Source organism: Nylanderia fulva, unplaced genomic scaffold (genome assembly GCF_048542155.1).
Source record: "Nylanderia fulva isolate GAGA-0341 unplaced genomic scaffold, ASM4854215v1 Scaffold364, whole genome shotgun sequence".
NCBI lineage: Eukaryota > Metazoa > Arthropoda > Insecta > Hymenoptera > Formicidae > Nylanderia > Nylanderia fulva.
Window position 1 is genome coordinate 76,523 of NW_028190438.1, and position 16,952 is coordinate 93,474.

Sequence of the window (16,952 nt, forward strand, 5' to 3'; positions counted from 1 at the left end):
TTTTTCGTTTTTATTTTTTCTTTTTACTATTATCCATGGATATTGCAGCTACTGTCATTATTATTCCGGTAAATGTCATTGGGTAGACAAATTGTTTCTGTGCATAAAAATTTTGTTTGTTGTTTTGTAAGTCATTGTCTATAGTTCCTGTCTGTTTCATGTAATTGTCAATTTGCTCGAAATATATTCCTGGACTATGTTTGAATTCTGTTATCTCATACGGTTGACCCTTCTCACTTTCCTTCTTGAGTACTGCAGCGTTGCAGGCTAAGAGTGAGAGTGCCTTGTAATGATATACATATAATTCTTCTTACTACTTTGTCCTTGATCTTGAATATGCTTTCGTTTGCAATTTTTTATCAAGCAAGAGGGGCGTTCGGTCTATATGTCTCCTGTCGTCCCTTTAGTCTTATGACAACCTTTGATTTATTACTATCGTTGCGTCTTCAAAAAAAAATGGTTGATTCCGACATGTGGTTCGATTGTTCGCGATGCCATGTGGAGTTTGTGCCCTGGTGGGAACCGCTATGCTTCTCGTGTTTGAGATTTCTTAGATGTGTGGGCCCAGTTGTGGGGCCGGCATTGCCGACCAACCATTTTGAACGGGCTTTGGGGGCTGTCGCAAGATATGCGGCCAGCTCCTTTCCGTTTTCTTTACACGTGAGTGTAAATGTGCGGTCTGGTGTGCGCGTTGTGCGCGAAGTTGCTTTGGTGCCTCCCGAGGAGGGATTTATGATTCCGGCCATGCAAACTTTGAGGGCTTTGCAAGAGGGGCGGCCTCTCCCTTATGGACGTGTATATCACGAGGACGAAGCAGACAATTAGGTAAGTCCTAATTTTCAATAAATAATTTTAATATATTTGTGTGTATGCGTATCGCTCTTCTTCCTTTTTTTACTGTGTAATTTACGCTTGAATTTTTTTCTATTATTGTATACGGTCCTGCCCATAATGCGTCTAATTTCTTGGATCGTCCGCGTCGGAGTGTCTCGTCGTATACGAGTACTTTGTCGCCTATTTTAAATTCGGTTTCTTTCGCGGATTTATCAAAGTATTCTTTCGATTTTATTTTTTCCTCTTTAATATTTTCTTTTGCAAGTTGATTTGAGGCACGTATTCTTTCCCTTAGTTCCTGTAGATAGTCATCGTAATTATACGTCAGTTTAGGCGGTTTTGTTAGTGCCGTCGGTAGTTCGACTTGTCGTCCATATATTAGTTCAAAGGGGGTATATCCCGTAGCTGAATGAGGAGTGGTATTATAGGTAAACATTGCGTATGGCACCCATTCATCCCAGTCGGTTTGGTCAGCATTTATATATTGTCGCAAATATTCGGCTAATGTGCGGTGCGATCTTTCTAATGCTCCATTACTCTCGGGGTGATACGGGTTGACGCGGTTGTTTGTATCTTTTTTATTCTTAATAATTTGCATATATTTTTAAATATTTCGCTCATAAAATTTGTGCCTTGGTCTGTTAAAATTTTTTCGGGAATGCCGTGTTCGAAAATTATTTTCGTAACGAACTCTTTCGCGACGGTATTTGCTTCCTGATTCGCGATCGGTATCGCTTTACTGAGTTTCGTCAGGCTATCCTGAAATGTTAGTAAATATTTGTTTCCGTTAGTGGTAACTGTTAACGGTCCGACGATATCTAATGCACATTTTTCAAATGGTTTATTCGGAGTATCTGTGATTACGAGGGGTGCTTTTATTCGGCGCGATAATTTATTTTTTTGGCAGGATTTGCATTTTGCGATATATTGTTTGACATCTTTTGTCAATCCTGGCCAGTTATAGTTTAATCGAATTCTTTTGATTGTTCGTTCGATTCCTTGATGCCCTCCTGTGGGTGCATTGTGATATTCATAGAGTATTTGTTTCTTTTCCTCTTCAGAATATTTCCTTGTATTATCTGCGAATTCTTCCTCTTCTTTTTCTTCTTCGTCTTCTTCTAACGTGAAGATTCTATTTTTTGTCTCCTCGTTGATATCTCGGGTTACTTGTCGGCTTAGCGCGTCGGCATTCGCGTTTGCTCGTCCGGCCTTGTGTATGATTTCATAATCATATTCCTCGAGTTTCAGTCTCCAACGGATTAATCTAGACCCGGGGTCAGTTACATTGAATAGCCATATCAAGGGTTTATGATTGGTAATTATTTTAAACTTTGTGCCATAAATGTATGGTCGAAAATGTTTAACAGCCCATACAATTGCCAATAGTTCCTTCTCCGTAGTATTATAATTTTGTTCCGCGCGAGATAATACTCGGCTGGCGTATGCGATAGGTCTATCCTTGCCTACCGTTCCTTGTGATAGTACGGCTCCGATTGCATAGTCCGAGGCATCGGTAGTCACGTTGAATTCTTCATTGAATTCCGGATACTTTAGCACTGGCGCTGTCGTTAATTTTTCCTTCAATTTTTCAAACGCGATTTGTTGTTTGTTTTTCCATTCGAACGTTTCCGTTTTCTTCGTTAATTTTGTTAACGGTTTTGCGATTCGCGAAAAATTTTCTATAAATTTCCGGTAATAACCCGCTAGTCCGATAAACGATTGTACGTCTTTTACTTTCCGTGGTGTCGGAAAATTTTTTACCGCCTCTAATTTCGACGGATCTGGCAGTATACCGTTTTCGGAAATAATATGTCCAAGGTATATTACCTCTTTTCGTAAAAATTCGCATTTGTCAGGCTGTAGTTTGAGACTATGTTTCCGTAGGCGTTGTAATACTTCCGCGAGTCTTCTGTTGTGATCCTCTAAACTGGATCCGTATATAACGATGTCGTCGAGATAAACGAGACATCGGAGTCCTCGTATCCCGGTTAGCACTGAGTTCATAAGTCGTTGGAAAGTCGCAGGCGCGTTTTTAAGTCCAAACGGCATTCTATTAAACTCGTAGTGTCCATAGGGAGTCGAGAAGGCTGTTTTATTTTTGTCGCGCTCGGCCATCGGTATCTGGTGATATCCAGATGCAAGGTCGAGCGTTGTAAAATACTTCGCGTTTCCCAGCTGATCCAAAATATCGGTAATATTCGGCAGTGGGAATGAATCGCCTATAGTCAATTCATTTAACTTTCGGAAATCGACTACTAATCTTAATCGCGGTTTGCCTGTTGCGTCAGTCTTTTTTGGCACTACTAATAACGGTGCATTCCACTGGCTAATGCTTGTACTAATAATTCCGTCTTTTAGCATTTCTTGTACTTGTTTGTTCATTTCTGATTTGTGTTTTTCGGGAAGGCGATACGGTCTCACATTGACGGGTGAGGTATCGGCGCGCGTGCTTATCTCGTGTTTTAACGTTGCTGTGCATGACAGTGGTTCTCCGCTTAAATAAAACACGTCGCTATATTCTTCGCATATTTTCTGTATCGCTTTCCTTTCTTCCTCGTTTAAATGTTTTGTGTGTAACAATTGTCAAATTCGTTCGTCACGCGTTAATTGATTCGAAGTCTCGTCTATATGTATCGTGTACAATTCGTGCGCGTTATCTTCGCAAACGTCTTCTACGGTTACGAGGGGTGTGTGTATCTCGACCGGCTCATCAGTTGTATTAATTACACTGATGGGACATTGGTAATTCTTCGGTTCTACCAAACATCGTCCGATATAGATTCCTGGGGCGGTTTCTTTGGCTCGAATGATCCCTGTTTTATTATCATTTTTTATTGCGTGTATAATTGTTTCACTACGCGGTTTTAAGATAATTTTGTTGTACGGTTGCAATTTTAGGACGGCGTTTCCGATTTGTAATTCGCGTTTTTTGTAATCGCACGTGACTTGCTGCTTCTGGAGGAAGTCGATTCCTATGATCCCGTCATATTTCATTGGGAAATCATTTTTCACGACGTAAATCGCGTGTTTTATCTTGTTTCCGTTTAGCTCAATTGTCGCGTATATTTTTTCGATCGTCTTGGCTTTATGACCGGTTATTCCAACGAGGGTTATTTTATTATTGTAAATTTCGGTCTCGCCCTTCAAGTGTTCCACTTTTATCAATGAAATCGTAGCTCCCGAATCGTAAAGCATACAGGGTGAGTCATTTTAATCTATGGACCCGAATATCTTCCAAATTACGGTATCTACAAAAAAATGGTTTAGATAAAAGTTGACCAGGACAGAGGGGGTCATTCAATTGTACCATTGGTTTTGACCTTGAGGTCAATTTTGAAGGTTATTTCAAGGTCACGATGGTTTTTTTAAATTTAACACCCTATTTTTGACTGCGGATTTTGAAAGAGCGGAAAATTTTACATCAAACTTGTCTTATGAAAAAATTGTTTTTGCGACCTTGGAAAGGTCAAAAATGAAGGTGAAATGCCTGAAACACGATCTGGTGTACTTTTTCTGAAATGGCGTGGTTTTCTGGGTAACACAAATGTGCAGAATGCTTAAACAAAGTCAATGAATTGTAAAAGTGTAAATTACTTTGACTAGCTTGACCTTGAGGTCAATTTTCAAGATTGTTTGAGGTTCATAACGCATTTTTTTATTAGTAAACCCTATTTTTGACCGCAGAATCCGTTTCTTGACAATGGACTCTTAAACAATGGCACTTTTTACATAAGCATAAAGATTTTTTAGTTTTTCGACCTGACCTTTTGAAGGTCATATCAAGGTCAAAAGCACTTTCATCTTACTTTTAGCGTTACCCGGAAACAACGACGTGGACGTAGTAAGTTCTGTTTCCTTTAGGGTGCTTGATTATTGTGAGTCCCCTTGCCTCTCACGTCGGGGTGCTTGATTATCGTGAGTCCCCTTGCCTCTCACGTCGGGGTGCCTGATTATCGTGAGTCCCCTTGCCTCTCACGTCGGGGTGCCTGATTATCGTGAGTCCCCTTGCCTCTCACGTCGGGGTGCCTGATTATCGTGAGTCCCCTTGCCTCTCACGTCGGGGTGCTTGATTATCGTGAGTCCCCTTGCCTCTCACGTCGGGGTGCTTGATTATCGTGAGTCCTCTTGTCTCTCACGTCGGGGTGCCTGATTATCGTGAGTCCCCTTGCCTTTCACGTCGGGGTGTCTGATTATCGTGAGTCCCCTTGCCTCTCACGTCGGGGTGCTTGATTATCGTGAGTGTCCTTGCCTCTCACGTCGGGGTGCTTGATTATCCTGAGTCCCCTTGCCTCTCACGTCGGGGTGCCTGATTATCGTGAGTCCCCTTGCCTCTCACGTCGGGGTGCCTGATTATCGTGAGTCCCCTTGCCTTTCACGTCGGGGTGCCTGATTATTGTGAGTCCCCTTGCCTCTCACGTCGGGGTGCTTGATTATCGTGAGTTCCCTTGCCTCTCACGTCGGGGTGCTTGATTATCGTGAGTCCTTTTGCTTCTCACTGACACTGTAATTTAAATGAATTACCCACGGAGTAATTGTTCAAAATTACCTCCGTTGGCTTCGAGACATAACTGCAATCTGTTTTGAAAACTATCCACAGTTCTAAGCAGGGTAGCTCTAGGAATGGCTGCACAAGCTCTACGAATGCGGTCCATAAAATCATCTCTTGTGGTTGGTCGTTCAGCAAAAACAACATTTTTCAAGTATCCCCATAAAAAGAAATCGGGCGACGTCAGATCTGGTGAGCAAGGAGGCCATTCAACTGGACCCCTTCGTCCAATCCATCTGTCATTGTAACTGGCATTTAAAAAGGCACGTACAATGAGTGCATAATGCGGTGCAGCACCATCTTGTTGAAGCCACATTCTTGCTCTTGTTGCTAAGTCAACATCTTCTAATAAGCCTGGTAAGTGATCTCTTAGCAACGATAAGTAACTGTGTCTATCAACGTTTTCTTCAAAAAAATAAGGTCCAATCAAATAACCATTTACAATGCCGCACCACACCATAATACTCCATCGATTTTGATGATCTATTGGCCTATACCACTGAGGATTAACATCTGACCAATAATGGCAGTTGTGTCTATTAAGTTGTCCGTCACTATAAAATTTAGCCTCATCTGAGAAAAGCACATACCTAAAAAAATTAGGATCATCGTGTAACATTTGTAAAGCCCACTGGCAAAAAGCAATACGCATCAGATGATGATTAGGCTGTAAAGCCTGCGTAAGAGTTATGTGGAAAGGATGATAATTTAGAGCTCTTAAAATTCTAACAACAGTTCTTTGTGGTATACCTATTTCCCTTTCAATCTGGCGAGTACTAACATGAGGATTAAGGTGAACTATTGCTAAAATAGTTACAACTCGCGCATCATTTTCGTCATATTCATGATGTTGACGTTGACGAACAAGAAGTCCATTGCGAGTTCTTTGGACTAAACTACGTATTGTCATATCAGTTGGATGTCGCCTTTCAGGAAAACGTTGAGCATAAAGCCTTGATGCTGCATTGTAATTGCTATGACACTCCCCTAAAACTAATATAATATCAACAATCTCATTAGGACTATAATCAGCCATTCTGGAAAGGTAACTTGTGAATGTAATTACCTACATACCCTGTATGTATGTTTGGAATTTTTAAATTTAAGCAACTTTAAATAGTAAATTTTTCAATTATGCAGAAGTGAGTAAGAAAGAAAAGAAATAAAACTCTATTATAACAAGAATTATAAATCTTAAATCAAACGTAATTGTTTAGTTTTTTTCAATCGTTGATTATTAACATTAGGTATCGGATACCTTACGTCCGCTGCTCCCGTAAAAAAGAAATGGATTTCCATTTATTTTTTTGACCTGACTTTTTGAAGGACGTCGCCCGATTTCTTTTTATGGGGATACTTGAAAAATGTTGTTTTTGCTGAACGACCAACCACAAGAGATGATTTTATGGACCGCATTCGTAGAGCTTGTGCAGCCATTCCTAGAGCTACCCTGCTTAAAACTGTGGATAGTTTTCAAAACAGATTGCAGTTATGTCTCGAAGCCAACGGAAGTAATTTTGAACAATTACTCCGTGGGTAATTTATTTAAATTACAGTGTCAGTGAGAGGCAAGGGGACTCACGATAATCAAGCACCCCGACGTGAGAGGCAAGGGGACTCACGGTAATCAAGCACCCCGACGTGAGAGGCAAGGAGACTTACGATAATCAGGCACACCGACGTGAGAGGCAAGGGGACTCACGATAATCAAGCACCCCGACGTGAGAGGCAAGGGGACTCATAATAATCAAGCACCCTAAAGGAAACAGAACTTACTACGTCCACGTCGTTGTTTCCGGGTAACGCTAAAAGTAAGATGAAAGTGCTTTTGACCTTGATATGACCTTCAAAAGGTCAGGTCGAAAAACTAAAAAATCTTTATGCTCATGTAAAAAGTGCCATTGTTTAAGAGTCCATTGTCAAGAAACGGATTCTGCGGTCAAAAATAGGGTTTACTAATAAAAAAATGCGTTATGAACCTCAAACAACCTTGAAAATTGACCTCAAGGTCAAGCTAGTCAAAGTAATTTACACTTTTACAATTCATTGACTTTGTTTAAGCATTATGCACATTTGTGTTACCCAGAAAACCACGTCATTTCAGAAAAAGTACACCAGATCGTTTTTCAGGCATTTCACCTTCATTTTTGACCTTTCCAAGGTCGCAAAAACAATTTTTTCATAAGACAAGTTTGATGTAAAATTTTCCGCTCTTTCAAAATCCGCAGTCAAAAATAGAGTGTTCCATTTAAAAAAACCATTGTGACCTTGAAATAACCTTCAAAATTGACCTCAAGGTCAAAACCAATGGTACAATTGAATGACCCCTCTGTCCTGGTCAACTTTTATCTAAACCATTTTTTTGTAGATACCGTAATTTGGAAGATATTCGGGTCCATAGATTAAAATGACTCACCCTGTATTTACTCTTTCGCGTTTTGCCTCTCGCATAGGCAGAGTAATTATATTTAAACTCGCTCTTTCTCTCGGCGTTCGGCGCACGTGTGTCACCTGATATTCGAGCGCGCGAGTCTTCTTAATCTTATCTCCGCGCTCTCCGTCTTCATCGCTGCTACGTTCGAACTCGGAATTTCTCTCCTGCCGAATTCTTTGATTATCTATTTTATTAATACTTCGCGGTTTTTTTCGATCCTCTGGCTTGTTCCGTGGGGGTGTATTATTTTTTGGTCGTCCGTTTAATTCCCAACATTCTTCGCGGTTAGTATGTCCACGCTTTTTGCAATGATTGCAAAATTTTTCGATGGCGGATACGCGCGAGGATTTTTCCGGTTTCGGTAGAACGTTGACTTTGCTACGACAGTCTCGTCCGTAATGTCCGGGTTTTCTGCATCTATAACATTGTCCCGTCGTTCGCTGTCCTGACCGCGTTGATTCAGGTTTATTTAGCGAGGAATTTGTTGCCCGTGACGTGCTAGGTCCGATAAATCTCTCTTCCGCGCTCGCGCCGGCTATCGCTTCTTGAAGCGTCGTATATCGTTGTGAGCGTACGAGTACCTTTAAGTCGCTTCGTAGCCCTAATTGAAAATTTAATAATGCTTGGGTTTGGATCGTTTGTAAGATAGTGCGTTTCTCTGAGCTCGTTTGGTTTTCTCCCTCTACTATTGAATCGTATAAATTCATAGCGAGCTGGTCGACGCGTTGCCCGAAATTTTGTGCTGTCTCATTATATTTCTGCTTTAACGAATTAAATTCTAATTGCAAGTGGGCAGTACTTTGCTTGCATTGGTATGCGGTCTCTAGTTGTTGCTTTAATTCTTCAAACGTTTGTATGTCTCGCGTTTCGCAAACTTGCATGACTTTACCTTTTAATTTAGTAAATAGTATGCCCTGTATCAGAGACTCTTCGTCTCCGGGATGTATGTTTTGCATTGTATATGTGCATGCGTTTAGAAATTCCTGAAGGCGGTGTCGCGATGTACCGTCGAATTCGGGTATCATCATTCGCGCTTCTTTTAGAGACATATATTGTTGTGCAGTACTCCGTCGATTTCGTACGTCGCGCTCAGTCCGTCCGTAAGTCATACGAGGCTCGTAATCGGACTCCCGCTGTTCGTCTGTGTGTGTGTATGCCTGTGCGGCTTCTATCCTATTCATACGTGTGTTTAGTGTATGTAGCTCTGCATGTATAGCTTGTATTATATTAAGCATTTGTGAAGTTTCTCCGGGCGCTACGACAGAGGGTTGTTGTGACGTGGCGTCTAAATTCTGTCCCATTTGTGCAAGGGTTTGTCGGAGTATGCTTATTTCGGCATCTATCGCGGTTGGCGAAATAGTTGCGTTCGCGTTTGTATTTTCTGCCATATTTATTTCGCTATAAATTTCTTCGGGATCGAATATTTCGCTGTCGTATGACGTTAATGAAAATTCTCTTCGCGAAGATACTCTACTCGGAGTTCGGCTGATATACGGTCGCAATTGACGCGGTTCGTTTTGAGTTACTTGAACGGAGTCGCTTGGATTATTTGCGAATATACTCGCGTCAAAACTAGTAAACGGAAATTCTCGTTCGTTTATTACGTTCGGAGGTAACTCGGTATTATTTTCGTTTGTCAAGTCGCTGTCTAAATTTCTACGAACGCTTTCGAGATTTTGCGCAATTAAAGGCAATACTCGCGTCGTTAACCGTATAGGTGTACTATGCAACCACGATTGGTTTTTAATCGCTTGTCGGGGTGTTTCGTCACCTTCCGACATTCACGCAATCAAATAAATTCGGACTTACAGTATAACGGCTCGCATCGTTACGCTCTATACGGGTCGGCTGCTGCTGCTGCAACTCGATCGCTCGTGGGCTGATAACGGCGGCTCCGTGTTGGTGATAGATACGGCGGGTCGTCGCTCGTGTTGATGCGCTGCCCGTGAGGTTGTCGTAGGTCGGCGTTGTCCTTGGACGTCGGCGATCCTTTTCGATTCTCTGCTGCTTATCACTCGTTGCACTGTTTATGTTGTCCGCTCTCTCGTTCTCTCCTAGTCGTGGCTTCTGCTTATTTCCGTCAGAGTTACTGACGTGCCCGTCTAACACTTGTTATAATTGTATGTGTTTTTACAGGTCTTCGCCGCTGTGAAGATTTTAGAGACGACGTCGGCCCTGCGGCTGAGATCCCACCGCTGCCACCAAATTGTTGTGCTTCCGGGAAGGCACGGAAAATTTTGGGGTCTCAATCGACTGAAGGATGAGAATCCTAGGATCGGCGGGCGTCTCCACTTTGATTAACTTCGCTTGTGTATTTGAATAAATCTTTTATTTCGCTTATTTCTTGAGTTGGATTAATTATGTATAATCCCACCTGGGTGATTAGTTAGGTGTGCTCGCTCTCGATAATCAGATTACAGGTGATAGTTATATTCTGCGGCTTGTCTTCGACTCCTAGTTAGGTTCTAATTAGCGACTCGACCTTTTGGATTTTCGTTAGCGACTCTAGATTTATTCTGACTTTAGCTGAATAACGACTCGTCTGATTACGAGTCGGGAGTTATCCTCGATGTGTCTCGGTAGGTTGGTCTAATTCAACTCGCTCTCTGTTCACTCCCGAGTTCTTACGTGAACTCGGTTTTTCGTTATTTCATTTAGAAGGGGTGCCTGGCGACAGGCACCCGATTGGTGCATAGCTTTTGCATACGCGGCTAGATGTTGAGCTAAGAGCTGTTCGAAAGATGAAGCTCTTAGCTTGCGTCTTCGCGGTTTCCGGCCCGCTGCTGCATCAGCGGTCTCCACGCGGATTTTATATCCGTTAACTTGTAATTATAGCCTTTCGGGCTATAACACTTTACATAAAAAAATATATAAACCATCCACTTATTTCCAAAAGATAAAAGTAGTTTTATTTTGTATCTTATCTTTTTGAAATAAGTGGATGAATAATATTTTTTTTAAAAATTATTTCTTTTTAATTCAAATATCTCATAAAAATCTATATTGATAACATGAATCCCGTGGCGTTAATTTAGAGCGTGGGATTACCACCGTGCGAACTAGGGTTCAAAACCGAGAAAAACTTTTTTTTTGTATAGTATATCAGACATGTTTTTTTTTATTATATACATTTATAATTATATATGATTATATATAATTATTAAATATAATTATTATATATAATTATTAAATATAATTATTATATATAATTATTATATATATTTATTATATATAATTATTATATATAATTATTATATATAATTATATATAATCATATATAATTATAAATGTATATATAATTATATATAAATAAAAAATTCTCCTACAATCTTTCAAAGCGAAAGCGAAAGACACAGGAAAGAAAAAAAAGTAACATTGAATATGTGTGTGTGTGTGCGCGCGCCGTGCGGCAACACCTTATTTGCAAACAAATAACAATCAGCCGCGCGACACAACGCACGAACTCGGGAGATGCGCAGTCCACTTTTCGTCGCCGAAGACAAAGGAACCAAAGATGCCGCGACGTAAGTATTTCACATAATCTCTCTCTCTCTCTCTCTCTCTCTCTCTCTCTCTCTCTCTCTCTCTCTCCCTTTTTTTATCTAATAATTTTTTTTCTAATTATTTTAGCAAGAAGTGAAGGATACGTCATCTCGAAGAGGAAGACAGCGGACGCGAAGATGGCGACGGCGCCGCTGCCAGCGGACGCGAAGACGGTGACGGCGCCGCTGCCAGCGAACGCGAGGACGGCGACGGCACCGCTGTCAGCGGACGCGAAGACGGTAACGGCGCCGCTGCCAGCGGACGCGAGGACGGCGACGGCGCCGCTGCCAGCGGACGCAAGGACAGCGATGGCGCCGCTGCCAGCGGACGCGAGGACGGCGACGGCGCCGCTGCCAGCGAATGCGAGGACGGCGACGGCGCCGCTGCCAGCAGATGCGAGGACGGCGACGACGCCGCTGCTAGCGGATGCGAGGACGGCGACGACGCCGCTGCTAGCGGACGCGAGAACGGCGACGGCGCCGCTGCCAGCGGACGCGAGGATGATGATGACTCCGCTGCCAGCGGACGCGAGAATAATGATGACCTCGCTGCCAGCGGAAGCGAGGATGATGATGAGTATGTATATATCCGGTCTTTTATGTACACTCTGTGTATGTATATTTACACACACACACACACACACACACACACACACACACACACTCACACATCTCTGTGTGTTTTTGTCTCTGTCTCTTCTCTCTTTTCTACATTGCATTTTTTCATACATGCACACGTATATAATAAAAAATATTTTTAACATTACATAAATAAAAATAATTACATACATGTATGTATGTATGTATGTAATTATTTTTATTTATGTAATGCAGAAAATATTTATTATTATATACGTCTGCATGTATGAAAGAATGTAATGTAGAAAAGAAAGAAGAGACAGAGAGACAGGAACATATATATGTATAGATACATAATAACAAAAATTGGGAACATTCTAAAAATGATGGCCTCTCTCAATATTTTCACTCAGGACACCCTGTGTATGTATATATATATAAAATTTCTTTTTTTTGCAGCGAATTAACACCGCGGTGCGTAAGGCGGTAAACAAGGAGCGGGCGCGCCAATACGTAAATACGCCGATCGCCGCCTTCATACTCCCGCAGCACCAGGATACGTGCTTGCGCCGCCGACAACACCAGGATATATACCGCCAGCAGCACTAGGATACGTGACTGCACCGCCGGCAACATCAGGATATATATTTGCACCGCCGGCAGCACCAGGATATATATATGCACCGCCGACAGCACCAGGATATATATCCGCATCGCCAGCAGCACCAGGATATATATCTGCACCGCCGGCAGCACCAGGATACGTGTGCGCACCACCGGCAGCACCAGGATACATATCCGCATCGCCGGCAGCACCAGGATACGTGTCCGCACCGCCGGCAACACCAGGATACGTGTCCGCACCGCCGGCAGCACCAGGATACGTGTCCGCACCACCGGCAGCATTAGGATACATATCCGCACCGCCGACAGCACCAGGATACGTGTCCGCACCGCCGGCAGCACCAGGATACGTGTCCGCACCGCCAACAGCACCAGGATATATATCCGCACCGCCGGCAGCACCAGGATACGTGTCCGCACCGCCGGCAGCACCAGGATATATATCCGCACCGCCGGCAGCACCAGGATATATGCCTGCCTAGATTTATTTTAGTCATTTATTTTATTACATTTTTTTTCATTTTATTTTATTACATATTAGTCACACTTATTCGACTTTTCAATAACTGTGTACTTGGAGGTCGATGAAGAACTCGTCCCACTAAGAACAGAAATAATCCTTCGATCGGTACAATCGTTGAATAGTTAGAAATCATTTATATGATTTCTTCCTTGTCTCTTAAAATGGACTAGTTATAACATCATCAACGATTGTACCGATCGAAGGATTATTTCTGTTCTTAGTGGGACGAGTTCTTCATCGACCTCCAAGTACACAGTTAGAAAATAAACTATTTTTCTTGAAACGTATTACAAGTTTAATATAAAGCCAATTTCTCTTCAAGATGACTTCGAGTATATTAAACTTATTTTTTATTTATGTATAATTGTTGACAAATTGGTTAAATATGTTCTTTTTTATTTTTATATAGTCAATATTACTATTTTTCTTTTTATAAAGTCAATACTTAGATTAAAGATTTCTGATGTGAATGTAACTTGTCACACATTTGCATACACTCGTCTGGATGGCATATTATATGTATTGTTATACACATGGATGTGACAAATTTTCAACTAAGTGTGACTAATGTGTGATTTGTGTATTAATTTAGATATGTCGTATGCAGGACTATGACATAAGATATTGCAATTTTTTTTACAATTTATATATGATAATATCTGTGAAACTGATCGTATAGCCCCCATCATTGAATAAACCGAATTTGCTGATCACCCTATAAAAATTATAACATATCCTCTAATAGTTATAAAAACAATTATTAATAAAATTGAATAATTTAAAAAATAAATATTAGTAATATAAGGAAATACTAATCATATTATTATTATTAAAATAAATCTAATTATTGGACATATATAAAAAAAATTATAATTAGATTTATAAACATAAAATAATTCTTTATTAAGTAATTTAATAGCATCACTAAAAGGTTGAAATATACCAATAAATCCTACTTTATTAGGCCCCTTACGAATTTGTAAATATCTTAAAATTTTACGTTCTAATAAAGTTAAAAAAGCTACCCCCATTAATATAATTAATAATAAAATCAATAATCTTAATATATTTAATATCCCATAATAATATAATCTTAAATTTTGATAAATTATTACTTGTATAATTTATTTTCATACATTATTTAAATTCTAAATTTAATACACTTTAACTCTGCCAAAGTAATTTAATTCATTAATCTACGTTCAACAATTAAATTTATTCATTTAAAAAAATTCAATTCCAAAAAAAGTCCTTCCGTACAAAATTTTTTTTATTTTATTATAGATAGAAACCGATCTGGCTTACACCGATCTGAACTCAAATCATGTAAAATTCTATTAGTCGAACAGACTAAAATATTAAACTTCTCCATTTAATTTTTATTTTAATTCAACATCGAGGTCGCAATCATTTTTATTAATATGATCTTTTTAAAAATATTACGCTGTTATCCCTAAGGTAATTAATTTTTATAATAACTATTATAAAAAATAAAAAAATATTTTTTAAATTTAATAATTAATCTTTTATTAAAATTTCATTAATCAATGTTAAATTATATTAAAATTAAAGTTCATTTTATTTATATAAGAGTTTTAACAAGGCTCTGTAATATAAATATAAATTTAACGTATAAGACGGGCAACAAGAGCCAAATCGCGGATGACAATGCGTTATCCTAACGAAACTAAATAATTTGCCGTTAGAATTAAATACCGGTGCACAAGGCACCAAATTTTACTTGGACACGGCCAAGATTTAAAAATATGAAATAATCTCATATTTGAGATTTAATTTCAATACCCCCTTTAACCCCCCTACGGAAAATAAATAAATGAATGCAAGAGAAAAATATAGATCCGAAAATCGCTGAATCGGGAAGCGAAAGGTCTCGGGTTCGTTTTTATAATATATATTATAATGTCACGATAGATTAAAATTCACAATAGAAAGAGAAGATAACCGTAGCATAAGTTTTTTAGATATTTCACTCAAAATTATAAATAACATAATATACATAGATTGGTTTCAGAAAAAAACATTTTCGGGTAGAACACTCTCATATCATTCAAATCATTCTATATGCCACAAAAAAAGTGTAATATATAATTTAGTAGACCTGTCAATATTATTATCACATCCCCGTTTTCATAGTAAAAATTTAACATTAATCATAGAGATTTTATTGAGCAATAGTTATCCTCTTGATCTCATTTTCTCAGAAATCAATAATAGACTGAAGTTTCTTATTGTTAATAGATTAAACAAAGAAATGACTCAAGATATAAATAACGAAATCATAAATAATGACAATAATAAAAAATTCATAGCGATACCTTATATTGAAAGAATCTCGGAACTAGTAGCATCAGAATTAAAGAAATCAGATATAACAGTAGGCTACACATGTCTAAAGAAATTAAACAGAGTCATAAAAACGCAAAAAGACAGAAATAAGCTCCAAAATAATTCGGGGGTCATATATAAGATTTCGTGTAATAATTGTGATGCTACATATGTAGGACAGACGAAAAGACAATTAGGTACAAGAGTAAATAAACATAAAAATAATATTAGATTAGATTCAGCAAGGCACTCGGTGGTTTCTGATCATATTGTAAAATTTACACACAATTTCAATTGGAACGACACAAAAATCCTAGATTATGAAAAGAATTATTATAAAAGGTTGATATCAGAAATGATATATATTAAAGAAGAAAACAACAGTATCAACCTAAAAAAGGACACCGAGCGTCTTGACGGTTCTTATTATGATATTCTAAAAAAATTGTCTACGTCATCTTAAAAATTGGGTATATATACAGCGCGCCGACATTGTAAGATACAGATATCGATTTGTTTTTTAAAAAAGTACACATTGTGATTATGTTAAGTAAAAAGAAATAATTTTTTTAAAAAAAGTGTTATGTTCGTTGACAAAAAAGTAAGTTAATACTATTTATTAAAAATCTAAATGTAATATTTGAGCGGATATATTAATTTGTTCACAGTGTCGTTACATAATATAACAGCATCTGACGCTCTAACTCATGCCAACAAACATGAATTTTGTACTGCGTTCGTCATATAATCTCATAATTGTTGTATTTATAATAAGGTCGAAATGACTAAATTAATTTTTTAACATATTATTAGGATATTGAGAAAGACTGTCGTACAGTCGAAACGTTTATCTTAACTTTTGTATAGTATGACGTAAATTAATAAATAAATTTTTCAATTAATAGCATATAAGCTCGTTAAGTTGGCCTTTTATTATATCACATAACTTAATTTATATATTGATTAAAATAAAAATATTAAAATTCCTACCTCATTAACTAATTTTTCATATTTATTTAACTCATTTATTTTTTAATCAATATGTAATTTTTTTAATTATTAAATTTAATAAATATTTAATTTATATATTGATTAAAATAAAAATATATATATATTTATATAAATAAATATTTAATTATTAATAAATATTTTATATAATATTATAATAATGTTTATTAAATAAATAATTTATTTAAATATATTAATAATTAATACTCTATCTCTCTATATATAAATATTTTATTATTATTATAAATAATTAATTATTAATTAAATAAATGATTTATAATAAATTTAAATAATAAAATATTTTTAACGTATAAGACGGGCAACAAGAGCCAAATCGCGGATGACAATGCGTTATCCTAACGAAACTAAATAATTTTCCGTTAGAATTAAATACCGGTGCACAAGGCACCAAATTTTACTTGGACACGGCCAAGATTTTTAAAATATGAAATAATCTCATATTTGAGATTTAAAGGGGGTATTGAAATTAAATCTATAATATGGGATTATTTCATA

At 38.2% G+C, this 16,952-nt stretch overlaps 1 protein-coding gene across 1 annotated transcript; it reads right to left on the minus strand.

Moving 5' to 3' along the window:
* Positions 1–5,351: 5,351 nt before the first annotated feature.
* On the minus strand, positions 5,352–6,223 carry LOC146722138 (uncharacterized). The gene has a single exon (XM_085485396.1). The coding sequence runs from the start codon at positions 6,030–6,032 to the stop codon at positions 5,352–5,354; it is 681 nt and encodes a 226-aa protein (XP_085341522.1). The 5' UTR covers positions 6,033–6,223.
* Between the last annotated feature and the right edge of the window lie 10,729 nt (positions 6,224–16,952).